Raw genomic sequence first — 19,635 nt, forward strand, 5'->3', positions numbered from 1 at the left:
TATTCTCTAACTACAACTGTTAATCACATTATCAAACACACTGAAATTTCACCATCGCTTATTTTTAGAAGCTAAAACTTTTTCATGATGAAGATAACTAATGACTAATAACTAATAACTAAGTGCTCTATAAAAAATATCTATATATGAAATCTACAATCCACAAACCAACAAGCATTTCTGGAGCTTGATTTTAGTGCTCCAAAGAGCCTACATAAAATAGCTAATTCCTAGATCTTTCTCTCAAGGATCACAAATCTATGGTTCTGTTGCTACAGCAAAAACCCAAGCTAGTTCTGAACCAGAGTCATTTCAGATTAGTTTTAGAGGTAGAATCTCTTTTACACATAAGGAAAATGAGACACAGAAAATGGGGGAAAATCAAGAAATGTTGGAACTGAAGGGCCTTCTCTAACTGGCAGAACATTTGTAGTTCAATTTCTTCTTTTTACCCCAAAGTGAAATCATGAAAAAGTTACTTAAGCTTCCATTGCTTAGTGAAAATATAATAAAAAGCAAAGTCATTTTCAGTAAGAATTGAATGAAGAACACATTTCACTACAATATTTTTCATTTTTTAAGTTAAGATTTTTTTCCTGAGATTAGGATTTAAAAAAAAAAACAAAACTCAGGTCTACTCAAGAGAAAGTCCATGAGGCTAAAATATTTTTTAAAACTGTTACAAACAACCTCCAGTCATTTTTTAGCCACTCAGTGAGAGCAAATTCCTGGGTTTGCATTTGGTTTTTACAGATCGAGCTAACCTATATTTTAATGGAGTGATTGTTTGGCTTACGGGAACATTTTCCCCTATTTTCAACCCTTTGGAATTCTGAGCTTTGATGTTAGGATGAGTGATAAGAATCTAAATCACTCTTTGGAGACAACAAGCTTCTAGGACTTTTTTATTTGTTTTGTTTTGTTTCACTTTTTAATAAACTTCAAATTCCTTTTGTCTGTAAATCATGCATAAACCCTATAAGACATAATCACTGACATTTAGAAATATATTCTTCCCCAGTCCTATTTACAAAATACAGAAGTTTTGTTTTAGAAGAAGGTAGTAAAGAAACAAATGTTAAAAAGTTTAATCACTAAGACTAAAAAGTAAATGTTTATAATTAATACAGATTGTTGTTCAGCTGTGTCAGAACACATCAAGCTTTTCTTGGCAAGGATACTGGAGTGGATTATCATTTCCTTCTACAGCTTGTTTTACATGAGGAAACTGAGGAAGGTAGAGTTAAGTGACTTGCCCAGGATCACACAGCTAGAAGGATGAGTCCTGATTCCAAACTTAAAGTTCTTACCCACTACTACACAACTTTCCCAATTAACACATACAATCCATTTACAAATACTTATTATGTGTATCCCCCACTTTTCCCTAGAGCCCCAGTCCAATATTTTTACCCTAGATTCCACCACGTTGATATCTTGTTGGCTTCTAAAACTGAACTCATTTCATTCTCTCAAAAATTTATCTCATCTCTCATTTTTCTTTCTAGTTAAGGGACTATCACCTTCATCATCTTCCAGGCCTTAAACTTGGATCAATCTTTACTACTTGTTTACTCCCCTGTGCACTAAATAGTCAGAGGGTAGGTTTCCAATCTTTTTTTTTTTTTTTTAATTTATGACCAGAAATGTCTAGCTTTTTAAAAATCTGAACTCTTTCCTATCAGTAACAAAATCTTTAAGCACAAAATCTTGATTTCATTTGATTTCACTTCATAAATTCTATCTATATGTACTACTATACCAGTAGCTATGAATACATATACCACATTTTAAAAGATCAAATAAAGTTAAATATTTTGAAAACCTTTCATTTATTAAGAGTACAAAAACATTTTCCTCTCTCATTAAAGTAAAATAATTAAATATATTTTGTTACATTTCAAGATCTTGGTCTAACAATTTTGTAAAACAGCAATTAGAAAGTCTAAGTTTATTTTAAATGCAGTCTTTGCTTAAAAAAAAAAAAAAAAAGACACCTCCTCCCCACCCCCCCATCCCAGACACATGAATGTAAATGGAAGAAGAATAGCATTTTCTGACACTTTATTTCTAATCCTACCCACTGATCGTCTAGAGGGTTTTGGCAAAATTTAGCTAGTATATGTACAACTTCCTTGATGTCAAGCCATTGCCTTCTAAACTTATTGGAAGATGTTTCATTTCTATATTTCTAACAGATGGATTCAAAATCCATGGAAACTCATTATTTGGAAGATGTCTAAACAAATTAGCAAATTCTGTTTCTACATTTTAAAATGTGCACATATGGATATTGTGGTAGATGACACAGTTTTAAGTAATCCAGAGGAAAGAAAATGAAGTATTCAATAAAGAATGGTCAATATTGGGTCAATTGCTTCTATGAGGTCAAAACATAAACACTGAGAAAAGTGTGTTAAAATTTGGCAACTAAGAGATTCTGAATAACTGGGAAACATAATTTCACTTCTTTGAGGGGTCAAAGATAAAGAGGAGGCTGAGGCTGGGAGCTCACCTATCTCACAGAAAATTAAAATGGGGGGGAGGGGAAAGATAGGGGAGGAAGGATGATCTCAAAACATATCCAGGCACCTGAGCTGCTGCTAAGATCACCCCCAAACCCTGGGACCACATGGGGGAGAAAGGGAGAAGAAGCCTGGTTGTCCATGCCATGTGGATGAGCTGCAGTCACCAACTCCAGGCTTTGGGTGTGACCTTTAAGATCAGCCAGGCAGCAAGCAAAGCACTCTGAAACTCGGGGGCATTTCTAGCCTCTGCAGCTCTCCCATCCTTGAAAGTTGAGGGTCTCAGTTTTCCTGAGTATATGTACAGCACTTAGTCTGGTGCTCAGCACACAAACAAATGCTTCTTCACTCATTCAATGGGTGAAGGAGACGCCCACCTGGAGACAAGAACGGGCCCCACTCTGGCGAGCAGTTCTCTCAATGTTATTCCTGCATCTAACCTACCTCCAGTCCATCCATCTCTAGTTTTTTCTCCTCAACCCTTCCTGAGTATTCTTCTGAACACTCTTAGTGTGACGTCATTCCTGTCCTCCTTTATCTGTGTCCCCTGAGGAACCGCCCTTCCCGTTCTGTCCTCCCTCTTCCTCTTCCTCAGAAGCTGGTCCCTTCTCCTCCCTCTGGCAATCTTCCCGTGCTTGTCTCACTTCCCCTTTCTGGCGGGGCTCGCTCCCCTCGGTGCTTCCCTTGCTCTCCCCGTCCCACAGCTTCTGCCCGCTCTGATTCCCCAGACACGGCTCTCACCTGCCAGCCAGAACCTCCCCTCCCCCAAGCTCTATCCTGGGCCCCCTCTCCTTCTCTAGTCCTGGTGCTCTCATCAGATCAGATGTTGCACAGATTCAGTCTCCCATCTCTCCTGAACACCACATGTCCAAAGCTGAACATGTGATCTCCTAGCCCTGCTCTCCCCTCTCTGTCAGGGACCTCGCCATCTTCCTGGCTGTGCGGCCCAAGGTCCTCTGGCCTTTCTCCCTCTCCCCCTCATCTCCCCCTTCTGTACAGCCCAGCCTCATAGGGGCGCTTGCGCACTCTCCCATACTCCCTCCCCACCATCACCTCCCCAGCTCCTCCACCAGTCTCAAATGTCTTCCCTACTCAGCTGTCAAATGATCTTCAAGTGCACATCTGGCCATGTTACTGTCCTGGTTAATCAAGTCACCGAGAGAACCCTGACCTCTACTAGCCTTCTTCATCGGGCCCTTTCTTTTTCCAATTTTTTTAGACTTTCCTCTGCCCCCATGTGCTCTTGGACCCCATGACAGTGGCCTTTTGGCCCTTCTTCACACACAACCCTCCATTGTCACCCAACTCCCTGCATACTTCCTGGCCGGCCCCCAAGCCTGGGATTCTCTCCTCCCTCATCTCTACCTTCTCGGCTTCCCCCATTTCCTTCAATCTCAAGATGCCCCCTTCCTACTCTTCCTTATCATCAGTGCCTCCCCTCTAAGATCACCTTCACTTGATCCTACTGACACAGAGTCCTTTGCACATTATTTTCCCCACTTGAGAAGAGGGCCTAGTTTTTGCCTTTGCATCCCGAGGCCTGGCCCAGCAGACTCACGGATTGGCGTCTATAACCTTCGGTGGCTCCCTATCACTCTTACGTTCTACACTGCAGCCGAACAACTCAATGATTCTGTGTGTCCATTTCTCCCCACCCCACACTAGCCCCAGTTCTCCTTTCTCTCTCACTGATCTCGCCTGTGATATTCTTCAGATTGGGAAAGGGTTCCCCCAGGTCTTGCCTGAACAAGAATTCAAGGCCTAACTCAGCTGTTCCACAAAACTCTTCCCCCAGCCCTTCTTTTGTTCTTATATGTCCTCTCACATCATAGCACATGCTCCTGGTGAAGAGAGACAATGTGGTATTAACATCTCTCCTTATATTCCAGACATCTATCTTGAATACAGCAGGTGCTTAATAAACATTTGCTGTTTTGATTGGAGCCTACAGTTGTTAAAAAGAAATTAAAAGCCTCCCAAAAGTCACTACTGCTCAAATCTTCTTATAAATAAGTTTCCCCCCCAAAAACCACCCCAAAAACCCAACCCATTTCCTTTTCAAAATAAATTTCTAGTCCTTTCCACATAAATAAATATCATCATAACAATGCATTAAGTTATAAGAATCTGTGGGATGACAGTATGGGTCAAGTTTCTAGCCTCTATTACAAATGAAGGGAATCCAATACACTACCATTAAGCTCTGGGGAGGGGTGGAGGAGAGGCCTTAGCAGCTGTGTTTGTTGGCTTAGCTTTCAGTGAGAAGTCCTTCATAACTGCTGTTATTCCTTTCAGATTCGTGGTTTCCTCTCCTTGGACTCCATCAGTTTTAGCCCTCCAACCCCCGAACCTGAAGAACCTGACCAAAGCAAAGGCCTGCCCCGCTCTTTGGTATATGAGGAGCTCTGCTATCTGGCAGACCTAAGAAATCACAACTTTCCCCCACCAAACAGATTCTTTAATTGATTTTTCTCCATTAATTGAATTTTCTCAGGATCAGGATCATAAAAAGCACTTTCTTAGTCACTGGTCAATTTCACAACATGACCCTTCTCCCTGTCTATGATTTAGTCTTGTGAGTTCCCATGGAGAACAGTAATAAGAGTACCACACAGAGCTAAACAGGGGTTGACCAAAATTAATTAATTTTAAAAGATGGCACTGACCCCCTGAATAAAAGGTCACCTTAAATTATTTGCTTACCTCTGCAAATTAAGACTTTCTTTAATTTCTCCAAATTCTAATTTGATTTATGCCCAAATGGGATAATAAAGTCTTGATCAAAAAATTTTGTTACTATTTGGAAAATAAAAGGCAATTTAGTGAGGCATGTGAGAAATTATATTTTTCCTTTCCCATTCTCATAATGGCTAAAAAATAACTTTGTCTAAATGATATTTGTGCTAAATAATTTCCAAATGCAGATATAGGACTTTGCAAACTGTATTCAACCATCCTTTATGAAACATCTACTATGTGCTTGCACTGTGAGGCACTGGGGCATAGAAACACAAACAAAAAAAGTCTCTCTAAAAATTTTACACTCCACTAAGGACTGGGGCTGAGAGAGAAGTAAACAGAAAACCAATGCAAATATACGGTAATTTCAGAGGAAACCACTAACAACTAAGGGAATGAGGAAAGCCCTCCTAGGGTCTTGTGGCACTGGACTGACCTTTGAAGAGAGCAGGGAATTCCAAGAGGCAGAGCACTATGGAAAGGAAGAGGGAAGGAGATGGAAGGAAATGTGGGGGAAATAGCAGAGAAGCGAATGTGGCTGCAAAATGCCCTACATGAAGGAGGCTAATGCTTCATTACCCCAGAAACAGAAACTGGATCCAGACTGAAAAGGCCATTCAATGCCCAAACCATGGAGATCATACACGTCCTAGGCAATGAGGGCCTAAAGAAAGGGGTCCTTTCAGAACATCAATTTGGCCGTTTGGTTTGGAAAGGGGAGAGGCTCCATTAGGAGCCTAGGCAATGGTCCAGATGAGAGGCAATAATAACATGTGGAAGGGGAGAAAAGATGGCACTTTGAAGGGAAAATGGCAGAAGCCGAGTAGGTGGAGAGAACAAGCATGCTCCAAGGCCATAGAGCTGGGCAACCAGAAGAAGGCAGGAGCTTGGCAGGAAGAGGAGGATGCATAAGAGAAAGACAGGCATTCTTTGCTAGTGCTCAATCTGGACTCCCTAGGGAACATCCCAGGGGAGATATCCAGGGGTTCATCTTGATTCCTCTTGGCTTCTTCAAATATCAACTAAAATCTCATCTTTTATAGGAAGTCTTTTCCAACTCCCTAATGCTAGTGCTGTCCTTCTCTTATTTCCCATGACTCTCTATGTAGCTTATTTGTACAGATTTGCTTCTTGTCTTAGCCATTAAATTAATAGTTCTTCAGGCAGGGATTATCATCTGTCTCTTTTTGTTATTCCCAATTCTTAGCACAGGGCCTGGAACATAGTAGACCCTTAATAAATGCTTACTTACTGACTGCAGGGGAATTGGAATCAGACTGAAAACAGAAAGAGCTGGATTAGGGTTGGATTTGGAAATTATCTGCATAGAGATGACATGTACACTCAAAGAGGCCAATGTTATCCCTAATAGATGGAGAAAAAAAGGCCCAGGAGCAAGCCTGAGGCTGCAGATAGGAAAAAGAAATTACTACAAAAATGGAATCTACTTTATCACCAGAAAACTTGAAAATAAAGAATTCAAAGAAATTTAGGATGAATATGGAAGGAAGCAAGCAGAACTAAAAAAAAGAAAAGAAACAACCAAGAAAATATAAAGAAAAACAATGAAAGACTTCAGAACTCAGATCAAGGCAAATAACTCAGCATGACTTCAGGATGGTCTGGACTTGCCTCATCCTTCTAGCAGAGGTAGGGGACAAGTGCAGAACAGGGCATTCGATCTCAGACATAGACCGTGACTGAACTTGTTTGTCATTGGGGAAATAACAATGGCATTAAAGACCATCAACAAAAATTCTAAAAGTAACAAGAATATTGAGAGGGAGCCATCAATTGAGTCAGGGGAGTAGCAGAAGAGAACAGGTTACAAGGACAAGACAAATGATTTGGACACCAAGAAAGCCAAGACTCAGACAATAGAGTGAAGTTCCCAAGAGAGAAGGGTGTGCTGATCCTGGAGAGAGCAGCCTTCGGGTGTCTCCTTAGCCTCCTTAATGACAAGGGCATCAAATAGGACCGCCAATTTCTCCCTGAAACACCCACTTTCCAGGTTCCACTCAAGAGTCCTAGCTGGGAAGCGTAGGGGCCATGCTCTGGTCTACCCCGCCATCCTTGTGTCCTAGCTGGACACTAAAATTCTCCACGCCTAATAATCCTTCAATACTGCCGGAAAAGTACTGTAAGGAAAGCGAGGGGAGGGAACCCACAGGACTGTGGACAGAGCACTGAGCTGGAAGACCTAAGTCAGCTAGAGTTGTTGTAAGCAAACAATGAGATTAATAATAGTGATAATAATAACAATGGCTAACTTTTATAAAGAGCTTGCTATGTGCTAGACACTGGGCTAAGTATTTTACAGTGATTATCTCATTTGATCCTCACAACAACCCTGAGACATAAGTGCTTTTATTATCCCCATTTTACAGACAAGGAAACTGAGATCGACAGCAGTTAAGTGACCTGGGTCACAATTGCTGAGTGTTTTCCTGACTGGGCTTTACATCTTAGGCCACCTAGCTGCCCCTCATTCATGTCAAGTATTTTGTAAAAAGTAAAGTGCCTCATCGTTAACTATTTACAAACCACCAGAGCCATCAGTAATGTTTTTAGCTATTATTTTTTTTTAAGAGACTGGGTTTTCCTATCTTGTCCAGGCTGGAAAACAGCCAGGTCTGTTACATGCTGGTCCAACTACATAGAAATCAACCAATCTGCTCCATTTCCAACCTGGGTGAGTCTATACCACTTTCAGCACCCTGGGATGCCCACCCTGTTTCCTGAAGGTTCCTCATTATGGACACAGACCCTACTGTGTATACCTAATCACCACTGGCATCCTTCTCCCCAGCTCAGGCCTCCACCAGCCTCAGTTTCCCCAATAGCTGGGATAGCAAACATGTACCACTATTTTCAGCTGATGAGGTTATTTTAAAAGAAACAAATGTGAGAAAAGTCAAAGACAATGAATTATTTCACTCAGTATGATTCAAGTCTGACTTTTACACATTTCTCAATTCAGGTCAACAAACATCTTTTAAGCACCTACTATGAACAAAGCATCCGGTGCTAGGTACTAAAGATATAAAATCAAAGATGAAACCAGTCCCCTTTTTCAAAGAGTTTATAGTATACTAGGGCAGAGCTGTCAAACTTGTTCCAGATCAAATTCAAATGTAACATGTAAATGTTTAACTAAACTAAATGCAATGTCGATGTTATTTTTGTGAAAGCTTCTTCAAGGAGACATCCCTTTATCCCCAACCCCACCACAACTCCTGAAAAAAGATCAGAATTCCATGATAGAAGGGTAAAGAGGGAGAGAGGCAGGAGACAATACCCAATCGTGGGATCAGTTAGTAAGCTGGTCTGACTGGAATACAGGGTCCATGACAGAAGTCTGGAAATGCTGCCTAAAGTCATATTGCAGAGTGTTTGAAATGCCAGGATGACAGTTTGTATGTATCTCAAGGCATCGGGGAGGCACTGATTCCAGAGGAACAATGACCCTGGAAGATGTGTGAAGGACTGAAAGAGATGAGAGGCAGCAGTAGCCCCCATCAGACAGATGTGACAGAGAGAGAACAGAGCCACGTGACAACTGACTGGACATGGGGTGGGGTGGGAGCTGCAGGGGGAGGAGAGAAGGGTGAGGGAGAGCAGATGAGGGGGCTGGGGAGATGGTGATGTCCTGGGTTAGAGGAGGGACAGAGAAAGTTTGAGATGAAGTTACAACCTCCATGGCCAGTAAATCCCCTGTGCTTGTTGCACTCGGTCAGCCAGCCAGGTTGCAGCCTCACTTCCCCCAGGACGAGGAGAAGGGGACCCTGGACAGGAAGCTCCTACATGCAGCGGTGGGCAGGCAGCCTGGAACTCTGCTCAGCCTCGTCTGCACCTGACTGATACTGTCTCTCACAGCTAGCCTACAGCAACTCCGCCATGGTTCTGAAAGCTCCCTGAATCAGCAGCAAAGTTCCACCCCCTGCTGCTTGGCTATCTGCTCTTTGCAATGCTTACTGTGTAAAGAATCCCCAGAACATACTACCTCACCACAATTTTCACTGATCTTGACCTGCATATATATCTTTGGAGCAGATCACTTATCTTAGTGATTCCTTCTTTCCTACTTCAAAACAGAAAAATCTGGTGCTATTTTTGCTTGAGTAAATCATTATTTGAACCACAATTTAAAACATTTGCATTGATTTTGTTTTTTTTTTCAAATTCTAATAATAGCAAAATCTCCTTTTAAAAGCATTTATTAAATACCTACTATGTGCTGTGCACTGCTAAGCCCAAAGGTTACAAAAACAGACACAAGGCAGGCCCTGCTCTGCCCTTTTAAGGGGCCACAAGAAATCCAAAAGAATAGAGGGAAAGGAGAAGGGGATCCAGGAGAGAGCCTTGGGGGCTCACCACTGTTGGAAAGTGATCCAGCAAAGGGGAAAGGCGAGAGGTCAAATATGATCCACATTTTGTTCCACTGCCAGACTATCTTGAAATCTCTTTTAATTTTGTCTCAAGTATAATCACACTGAAGCTGTCTTAAAAAATCCTATTTGAAGATCTTTTGTTCTATAGAAAAACTATCTGGATTACATCCAGAGTGATATCACAAATAGGTAAATCTACTTATTATTTGTGAAGTTACAATGACAGAACAGGATTCTCTACCATGTCTATATAAATGGAAAATTTATTAAATTTAGTCCCAACATGGAAAAAGCTGCATTTATTCTACAAAAAGCTGTGGGGAAAGGATCATTTGTCAACATCCTAACAAAGAAGGAACACCTAGTTGTTCAAGTAGAGAAATGGGGAGAAATTGAAGAGGAGGGACTGCATTTCTATAGAATTTAAGACCATGGAGAAGAAAGACAAGCATAGTCTGACAGAACCCTAGATCCTCCAAAATAAATCAACCCAGTTAGAATAAAAAATTTCCAAGAATGACATTCTGGAGACAAAGAGATACTATCCGGATGAGGAAGAAAAGGAGACATCTGAGGATACTTATGTGTATTGACAAAAAAAAAAAAAATGCATCGAGTATTTGTTTTAAAAAGTCAGAAGATGGACATAGGGAAGATAAACAAAGAGATCAAAAGCTTGAAATAGAAGGTTGATGAAGAATGCTGATGAAGGTAGCCACGAGACTGATTCATGAATTATGGACGAGAGGGTCAGAAGGGCTGGACCGCTCCCTCACCTTGAATGGACGATAGACAGCACATACCAAAGCAGAGCCCAGACTATTTAATTCTTCATTTGCTTTTGTGTTCTCTGCCAGAAAATGATCTTTAGATTGGAAAGGATGGGACAGAAATGGCCAAGACAGGGCTGGAATCTAAGTTAACAGAGAGACAGTGATTAAGGCCCAGGAAATGCAAGAACTGAAGCTGCTAGGCTGCTCTCAGTGACTTTTGAAGGCTCATGGACATGGGGCAGAGAAAAGATGGTGGCAATAGAGGAAGAAGTAGCGCCAAGCTCTACCCTCAAGACTCTTACAAACAGCTCTAGAAAATGCACCAAAGTCCCAGTGGCGAAATCCAAGAAAAAGTCATGAGGAGGAATCATTCCTCCACCCTGGACAAAAAAGGATCCCAAACCCAGCACTGAGAGGGCCCAACCATAGACCAAGTGCAGGAAGAGATGCCAACTCCAATTCTGTGCCACAGATTCAGGGCTGACTAAGGAAGGAATTTACACCTAAGGGATGGCATTTCAGGAGTCTAAGAGCAGAGTTTTGGTGCCAGCCTCCAGCCCAGACATCCAGAGAAATAACAAAGACAAAGATAAAAGACCAAAAGAGAGACTGCAATTCTCGATCCTGAAACTAGCAAAATTTTTCACATGGTTGATAAGGCCTAAGTCCAGCAAAAGTCTACTGGAACTCCAAATAGGGCAAGCCCATAGGCCAGTTGCTCAGATATAAACCTAAGATAGGAACTTGTAGAATTGAGATGAAAAGGGCAGAAATCAGACTGTAGTAGATGAGATTACTTTAAGGTCTCTAAAGTTTGAAGGTCCTCATTCTGAGGTGTCCCTGAAATTCTGGAACACTACACACATTACTCTAAGAAAGAAGCAAAAGGACCAGCCAAGACTTTCCTTCCAGAAGTATACAGTACAGCATCAACAAAGTCAGGAGATGTGCTTGGAAAACAAAAAATGAACCACTATAGAAATAGGACATTCAAGACACAAACCCAGAAGTAAAAAATGACTCCAAAACATCTACAGGCAAAACCTCAAAACAAGCTTGGGCACAGAATTCCCAAAAGAGATGAAGTGAAGTTTTTTTAAAAAAGATTTTTATAAATGAAATGATAGCGCTAAAGGAAAAAACCTGAAAAGAAACAAAAGCTATGGAAGAAAAACAGGAAAAGGAATTAATAGTGTGACTTTAGAGAAAGAGGAAGAAAAACAAATTCCTTAAAATGCAGAATGGACCATATTGAAGATAATGAATACATGACACAACAAGCAATAAAAAATAAAATCAAAAGATTGGAAAATTAAAAAAAAGAGAGAGACAGACATACAGAGAGAGAAACAGAGGAAAGGAAGGGAGGGAGGGAAAAGGGAAGGAGGAAGAGAGGGAAGGAGGGGAAGAGGAAGAAGGGAAGGAAGAGAAGGAAGGGAAGGAAAGAAGGAAGGGAAGGGAAGGAAGGAATGAAAGGAAGGGAAGGAAAAGAAGAAAAGGAAGGGAAGGGAAAGAAGAAAGGGAAGGAAGGAAAGGAAGGGAAGGGAAAGAAGAAAGTGAAAGAAAGGAAGGAAGGGAAGGAAGGGAAGGAAAAAAAGAAAGGGAAGGAAGGAAGAGGGAAAGAAGAGAAGGAAGGAAGGAGGGAAGAAAGGAAAGAAGGAAACTACTTCACAGCAACAACTGCCCTGAAAAACACATTAAAGAGAGATTACCTAACATCCATGGCCAAAAAAAAAAGAAAAAAAGAAAAAAGAAAAAAAAAAAAAAAGAATCTACACATATTTTAAGAAATCATAAAAGAAAACCACCTAGAAAGAATTTACCAGTCACCTTCTGAAAGAAAGCCCAAAGTGAAAACTCAAAAACATTACAACTAAAATCTTGAGCTTCCAGGTCTAAGAAGAATACTGAAAGCACCCAGAAAAAAATTCATTCATCAGGAGTTACAGAACCATACACTTTTTAGCAGTCACCACTACAAAGAAGCAGACAATTTGAAATACAGTATTCTAGAAGGCAAAAGACAGCTAACTACCAATAACTTTCCCAGCAATACTAATAATCCAATAAAAAGAAAAATGGACTTTAATGGAAAAAAAAAAAAAAAAAAAAAAAAGACTTCCAAGTATTCCTCATGAAAAGACCAGAGCTGCATAAAAACACAAGAATCAAAAAACATTAAAAACAAAACAAAACAAGGATAAACCCTTTGCATCCTAATACAGGGAGATGACACATGTGACTCCTAAGATATTTATCATCACTGAAGGTCACAGAGGGAATCTAATTGGACAGAGGGCCTAGGAGCTATTCTTTCCTAGTTTGATGATCTTGAATGGAAAGAAAGGAAAAGAGTAATACAATGGGTGGAGAGGAAAAATTAAGAAAGTTACCTCATATAATGGGTGTGAAAAAGTAGAAGTCTATACAAAGAAGGAAGAAAGGATTGAGAAAGAAGCTGATAATCTAATATCATTCTCATCTGAACTGATCAAAGAAGGAAAAAAATATAGACACGACATTGGATTCAGAAATGTATTACTTAATGTGCAAATGGGAAGGAAAGGGGAAAAGAAAAAGGGGGAATAAGAGGGAATAATAAAGAACAGATTCGTTCTAAGCAAATCAGACTCTAACAATGTACAAAAATATCATTAATAATTCTTTTAGCGGTGGCAAAGAATTGGAGAAAGATTGAAAACAAACAACTCTGACCAGCACAGAGACTGACCACAATTCCAGAAGACTCAGGACAAAGCCCATTGCTCAACAGAGAGGTAACAGAGCTCAGATGATAAACTGAGCCTTTTTTTGGGATGTGGTCAACTCAAGACTTTGTCTTGTTCAACAATACAGGGCTGTAATGGGAGTGGGTGAGAATATAATGGAACATCACTTTAATGTAAGAAACAGCAAAACAAAAGGAATTTAGAGAAACATGGGGAGACTTATATTAATGTCAGTGTAATTTTACAGAAAATATAATAAATCTGCACATTTACTAGATGGGAAAAAAAACCTTTAAAAAAAGATCATGGAGAAGTACTAATAAGGCTGGAGAAGAGCAAATGTTGTACAAAGGGAGTAAAATCTATAACCTAAAGGCTCATAAGCTCACCTTTGATGTTTGGCAAAATTTTAGAACACATTCTTAAAGATATAATTACTAAACAACCAGAAAAGAAAATGGTGAGTACGAAGACCCAACACAGCTTTATCAAGAACAGATCATGTCAGACTAAACCTTATTATTTTATTTTTTTTGATAGGGTTATGAGACTGGTAGATCTCTTGATATATCTTATTTAGATTTTAGCAATGAATTTGACAAAGTCTCTTATGTTATTCTTCTGGACAAGATGGAGACATGTGGGTTAGACAATAATACACTTACGTGGATTTGGAACTGGTTGAACGGCTGGACACAATGGGTCATTAATGGCTAGATGTTGGAAGGAGGTCTTTAGTGGAGTGCCCCAGGATCTGTCTTTGGCCCTGTGCAATTTAACATTTTTATTAATAACTTGGATAAAGGCATAGATGGCATGCTTATCAAATTTGCAGATGACACAAAGTTGTGAAGAACAGCCAACAGAGATGATAGAGTCAGGACCAAATAATTCTTGACAAGCTAAAACATCAAGTGGAACTTAATAAGACAAAATTTAACAGGGATAAACATAAAAACTTACATTTACGTTAAAAAATATCAACTTCAGGAACACAAGATGGGGGAGACATATCTAGATACAAGTTCATCTGAAAAAGACCTGGAAATTTTAGTGATCTACAAGCTCAAAATAAATTACCATTTTGATACGATAATGTATCAATCATACATTGATATGAATGTATCTTAGGCTGCATTAAGAAAGACCAAAGTCAAGGACAAGGGACATGAGAGATCTGCAGATCCTATCTGGAGTATTGTGCTCAGTGCTGGGTGCCTCATGTCAGGAAGCACACTGATATGTTGAAGAGCATCCAAAGAAAGTCGAGCATAATGATGAGGGGCTTTGAGCCGATGACCCGGGAAGATCAACTTAAAGACCTGGTAACATTTAGCCTGGAAGAGAAGACTTAAGAGGAACCTGAGAGCTGTCTTCATGTTATTTGAAGGGCTGTATTGTCACAAGGGGAATAAGACTTACTCTGCTTGACTCTAATATAGGTACAATGAGTAGAACTGGTAGAGAGGCAGATTTAGGCTTGATTAAATCCCAGTTAGTCAGATGCAGAAGAGGCTGCGTCAGGACGGGGGAGGGCAGGGGTTCCTTTCCTGGTACTGGATAGAGGTCTTAAGCAAAGGTTGGGGAGGTAAAAGGGAGAGAGGAGAATGGATCTGAAATAGTGGCCTCTAATGTCTCTTTCAACTCAAGATATTTTATGGGGGAATATTTAATAGTTTATAAACCAAGGAAATTATCTGTTATCTTTTAAATGGTCTAATAATTGGGACTTTTTCAGCAAAATAGCTCATATGCAAGTATCACCCTAGCTGACTTCTTTAGCCCCTTTAAGCCCTTTCAGTCCCTTCAGCTGAAGGAAAGGTAACTACCACATTAATGATGTTAAAGAGGAGAGGAAAATGGAGAAATTTCTCCTCGGTCCCCCCATAGCGTGATCATACAAACAGCTGCATCCTAATCCTAGGTTCCTTGGCCTTATCCTCACATGACAACATATACACAAAAACCTCCAGTTCCCTCAGTATTCAATGTGTTACTTCCCACTTCAAAAGACACACTATTTCATCACTAAAAACTTTTTCCATGCCTCAATATAAAGACTATCACAAGTTATTTTAGCCACAAAAGAAAAGTATCCCCCAGGAGTCAATATTGGGTGACAAGCTTCTTAAAATCTAGGAAAACAGAGAGAGACCTCCAGCTCACCCCACTTCAAAGCCTTTCCAACTAAGAAAGCATCAGGAACTTTTCTGGCTAACACTTTGAGAACCTAAGGTTACCACCACATCATGGGAAAGGAGGATATAAGATATAAGAGAGAAAGCATTTAAAAATACACTGTTTTTGACCATCTGTTTGCCAATCAGGTTTATGAATAATGAGGTTTTAACAATCTGACATGCAGTTTTATGCACATCCTTGCCTTTCAAATTTTCCAGGTTCATGATTAAATATGCTACCCAGTTCAAGATAGAAGAGAAAGACTCAGAGGGCGCATTGAGGCATCCTTTTTTTTTTTTTTTTTTTTGGACATGGCTTAATGATAGAACTTATTCTGTTGGTATATATATTTATAATGGAGTTTTCTTACTTTCTCCATGGGTGAAAAAGGTGAAGATGAGAAAATAATTTGGAACTAAAAATAAGATAAATTCTTAAAAATTTTACCTGTAAAATGAGGTTAACAATAACAGTAACACCAACCTCATAGATTTGCGTGAAGATTAAATGAAATTGAAAGTATTTGAGGACTCTTATTGTCAATTATCATGTGTGTTATATAGCACAGTGCCTGGCACACAGCAAATGTTTAATAAATGCCTACTGATTGAATGAACTATTTAATTCTAAATTCCAGGAGAATAAAGACATTTTATCTCAACTTTCTCTCTCCTCCAACTGCTAGCGAAGGGCTCTGCATAGAATAGACAATCAATATTTGTTAAATTTGGGGATCCTATTAGTGTTTCCTCAGTTAACTCCAATGAATATCCACTCATAATCTGATGACAAGTTAAATGAGATTCATGCTATCCAGTTCTCAGAATCACCTCTAAGTACCCCACTGGGATCCTCCCAATAAATCTACTGAAGGTTAGAAGAATTTAACTCTCTTCCTCCTCAAGAGATTCTCACTCAAACAACACAAGAATTCAAACCCAAGCAGGTGATCATAGTCTTCCTACGAGGAAAAACTGATCTAGCCCAGTGGTACTTCCCGTAGCTGTTGCTATTATAATCCTCTAAGGACTAGTGTCCATACCCACCTATTTCCCACCCTAGAAATCTCCCCACTATCATTACTTTTCTTTTCATTAATATGATGTGTCACATAAAAACCCACCAAGGTTAGTAACTATATGGAAACCAACCCATACAAAAATTTTGAACTGGATCTCAGTGTAAAATGAGCTCCAGAGCTGACCGTATCAGCACAGTAAGCCTCTCTTCCTTTGTCCTCAGATAGACCCAATTCTAGATAAATTTGAAAGAAATGGACTGCGGAAATAATACTTGAAGAACAACAAACTAGTGCTTGATTCAATTTCTTCAACTCTAAGACTAAAAAACATTAGTTTTAAAATTTTTAAAAGACTAACAAAGTCTTACCAGAGTGAGTCTGCATCCAATTCCACAATTCATCTTTATTTCTCCAAAAGAAATCACCATTGCCAATTGAAATAGTAAATGATTGTTTATTCATAGCCTGGACACCCTTTCCACTTTGATCTAATAAAAAGGGCTTATTCTTTAGACACAGAGAGCTCTGGGTCTCCCAAGGCTTGATACCCTTTGAGCTAATGGATTTCATCCTTGACAAAACAATTCCTTTTATGCCTAAACTACACGGGAAAAAAAAAAAAAAGGAATTCGTTATATCTTCCAAATTCTTTAAACTGGTCAAGTTGACCCCAAAAATTCTCTCTTTCTAAAGAAAGTGGAACCAAATCTTCATTAGTACATCAAATGAAAAAGCCAGTTAACAGAAAATACAGTGGTATATTCAAACACAGAATGTTAACAATTCAAATCTGATTGGTGGATAAGCCCACTGGGCTCTAGTGTTCCGAACAAATTAAATTCATTTGTCAAAATACAGCTAAGTAACCATAATGCTCAAGAAAAAAAGAATTTCAGAGGAAAAAAAAAGAATTTTAAGGTCCTAGTCAGTCTACTACTGCTTCAAATGGAAAGAAACCTGACATATCAAGACACTTCACAAATGACTCAAGCTACCCATATTGTCTTAGAAAAAGGGCTCACCCAGTTGACACATGCTTTATTACATGGACAGCAACACTGTCTTAATGAGTGTTAATAAAACATGCTCAGCAGTCTAATAAAAAGAATTTCCTGGAGTCAGGGGAAAGCTGGGTTCTCTACCACTTCTCTTATTTGTACATCTCCTGATCCCATCCTCTCTGCTCTTCTGGGCCTTTTCCCTCATCTCAAGTCTTCAACCTCTTCCTATTTAACTGATTCCTTTCAACTGACTTCCAAGATGCCCAAGTCTCCCCAAACTCAAACTCCCATAGGAATCCTGCTCCTCCTCCTACCCAGTCTGGAAGGCCTCCCCAAATTAGCCCACAGGAGCACCTTTGTTCAGCATCTGGCACTGTCCCTTGGCTCCTGCCCACAGCAATCCTGGGCCTGGCTCCTCCTGGCCACACCTCGCTACCCAACTATGAGTGCTCCCTGGACTAAGGATACCCTGGGCACCTCAGGGCCTCTCAGTCCCGTCCCCCCCCCCCCTTTCTCCCGGAGATCCCAAGCCTTACTGACTGGCTGACTCTTACAACTCCCCAAATCCAGCCTTAATCTGGCCCCCTGGTCACTTCCATGCCCTGCCCACTATCTCCAGCTCCTCTCTGTCCTCACATAGCCACCACAGGTCCTCATCTCTGTGCATTTTTGGGGGGTCACAGGACCCCTTTGGTAAGATGGTGAAGCCTATATATACTCTTCTCAGAAAAAAAAGGTTTTTAAATGCCAAAAATTAAAAAAAAAAAAAACCCATACAAATAATAAGCTAACCAGAATCTAAAGAACAGGCCACAGATCATCAGTTGTAGGCCTTCCTCTACCTGACTGAAGCCCCTCCGGCGGCCAAACCAGACTTCCTTAAGGGCAATGTCTGATCTCGTCGCTAGACCAGCTCCCACCCCAGGGGTTACCGACTGCCCACCCGCGGGCCCCACTTGGGACCCTCCCAAACGATCAGGCCCTCCCTAGGTATGCTGGATTCCCGGTGCTCCTGCAGAGTACTGCACAAGCCAGGTTCCGGCCTGGAAAGCGCTTATTAAATGCTAGGTTCTGCCACACACATTCCCAGGGGCCGGGGGCTGCATCGGCAGGGGCTTCCTACACGAGGGGCTGGGCATACAAGGTCGAGGAAGCGCGCCCCGGGCTGACTAGGGCCGGTGCCAGACACACAGGAGAAACTGAACGGAGCCTAGATGCAAGACGTCAGGCAGCCCAAGGACCCCCGAGGAGAGGGGAAGAGGGTGCGAGGAAGGGGGGGTCAGCTCGAGCTCCACAGCCTGGGACTTAAAATTCTGAAGTAAAGAGCAGCAAAGGACCCAGAGGTAAACTGAGTACCAGAGACCGGTCCCTGCCCGCACAAGGCAAGTGACCGCGTTTGAACCCAGGTGCTGCTACCGCCCACCTCCTCAACGCCCCACGGTCCTAGCTATGAAGTCTTGGGAAGGGGAAAACTGCGGGGGATGGCCCCACGAGGGACAGGGACATTAGGAAGGGGGCGGGGGACGCGGCGTGCCCAGAGTTAAGGCTGCCGCGCATGCGCCCACGGCCTCCTCACCGCGCATTGATCCTCCTTCTCCCGCGCATGCGCACGAACTTCACCGTCACTGGTCTTGGAAAACGCAAATCCCTCCGCCGCGCGCGCCCGAGGACGCCGAGCCCAGCCCTCCTCACCTGCGGCCTTGTCCGCTGCCATCTTCCCCGCCCGCTTCACGCGCCTCCCGGCCAGCGGCGCAGCCGGGATTCCGGCGGGGGCGACCGCCGACTCGCTGTGGTGCCAGCCTTCGCGGCCCTCGCCGCGGCCCTGGCGGGAGCGCGGACCAGCGGCCACGAGCCCCCGGCCGCTCCCGCAGCGGGATGATTGCTTTTCCGCTGGTGCTTGGGCGAAGACCTCCCGCCATCCACCGCCGGCGGCCGCCCCTCCCCCTTTCCTAACACGCGACTTCCGGGTGCCTCGCGCGCGGCGGAGGTGGGGGGGCGGGGCGAGGCGAGGCGAGGTCGCGGGAGAGGCGGGGCGAGCGTGGGAACGGCGGGAGAGACCACGCCTCGTGGCGCTGACGTCTGCTCCCTCCTCCTCCGGCTCCTCGGCCCCTCCCTCCCTCTGTGCGCGCCACCCCGCCCCCTTCCCCCAGGCCCCGCCCCTCCCCGCCAGGAGGCGCTATCCCCCGAGGGATGGCTAATCTAATTATTGTGGTTCTTTCTCGATGGCTACTTTGGCTTCACCAAAGGCCTTCCTCGCTGGTCTGGCGACTTTCCT

The 19,635-nt window shown here is 42.1% G+C and overlaps 1 protein-coding gene across 6 annotated transcripts in view; it reads right to left on the bottom strand.

Annotated features, from left to right (window-relative positions):
* Positions 1–19,294, bottom strand: part of CNOT10 (CCR4-NOT transcription complex subunit 10) — a 64,080-nt gene extending 44,786 nt beyond the window's left edge. For 4 of the 6 annotated variants that reach the window (XM_051963280.1, XM_051963278.1, XM_051963279.1 and 1 more), the window contains exons 1-2: positions 19,053–19,294; positions 13,823–13,923 (exon numbers count right to left, since the gene is read on the bottom strand). In XM_051963280.1, coding sequence (XP_051819240.1) covers positions 13,823–13,923; positions 19,053–19,279 — 328 coding nt within the window. In that variant the 5' untranslated portion in view covers positions 19,280–19,294. Of the gene's footprint in view, positions 1–13,822; positions 13,924–16,727; positions 16,945–19,052 lie in introns of those variants that run through there. The other 2 variants (XM_051963282.1, XM_051963281.1) reach the window with 2 other exon arrangements.
* Between the last annotated feature and the right edge of the window lie 341 nt (positions 19,295–19,635).

Source organism: Antechinus flavipes, chromosome 5 (assembly GCF_016432865.1).
Source record: "Antechinus flavipes isolate AdamAnt ecotype Samford, QLD, Australia chromosome 5, AdamAnt_v2, whole genome shotgun sequence".
NCBI lineage: Eukaryota > Metazoa > Chordata > Mammalia > Dasyuromorphia > Dasyuridae > Antechinus > Antechinus flavipes.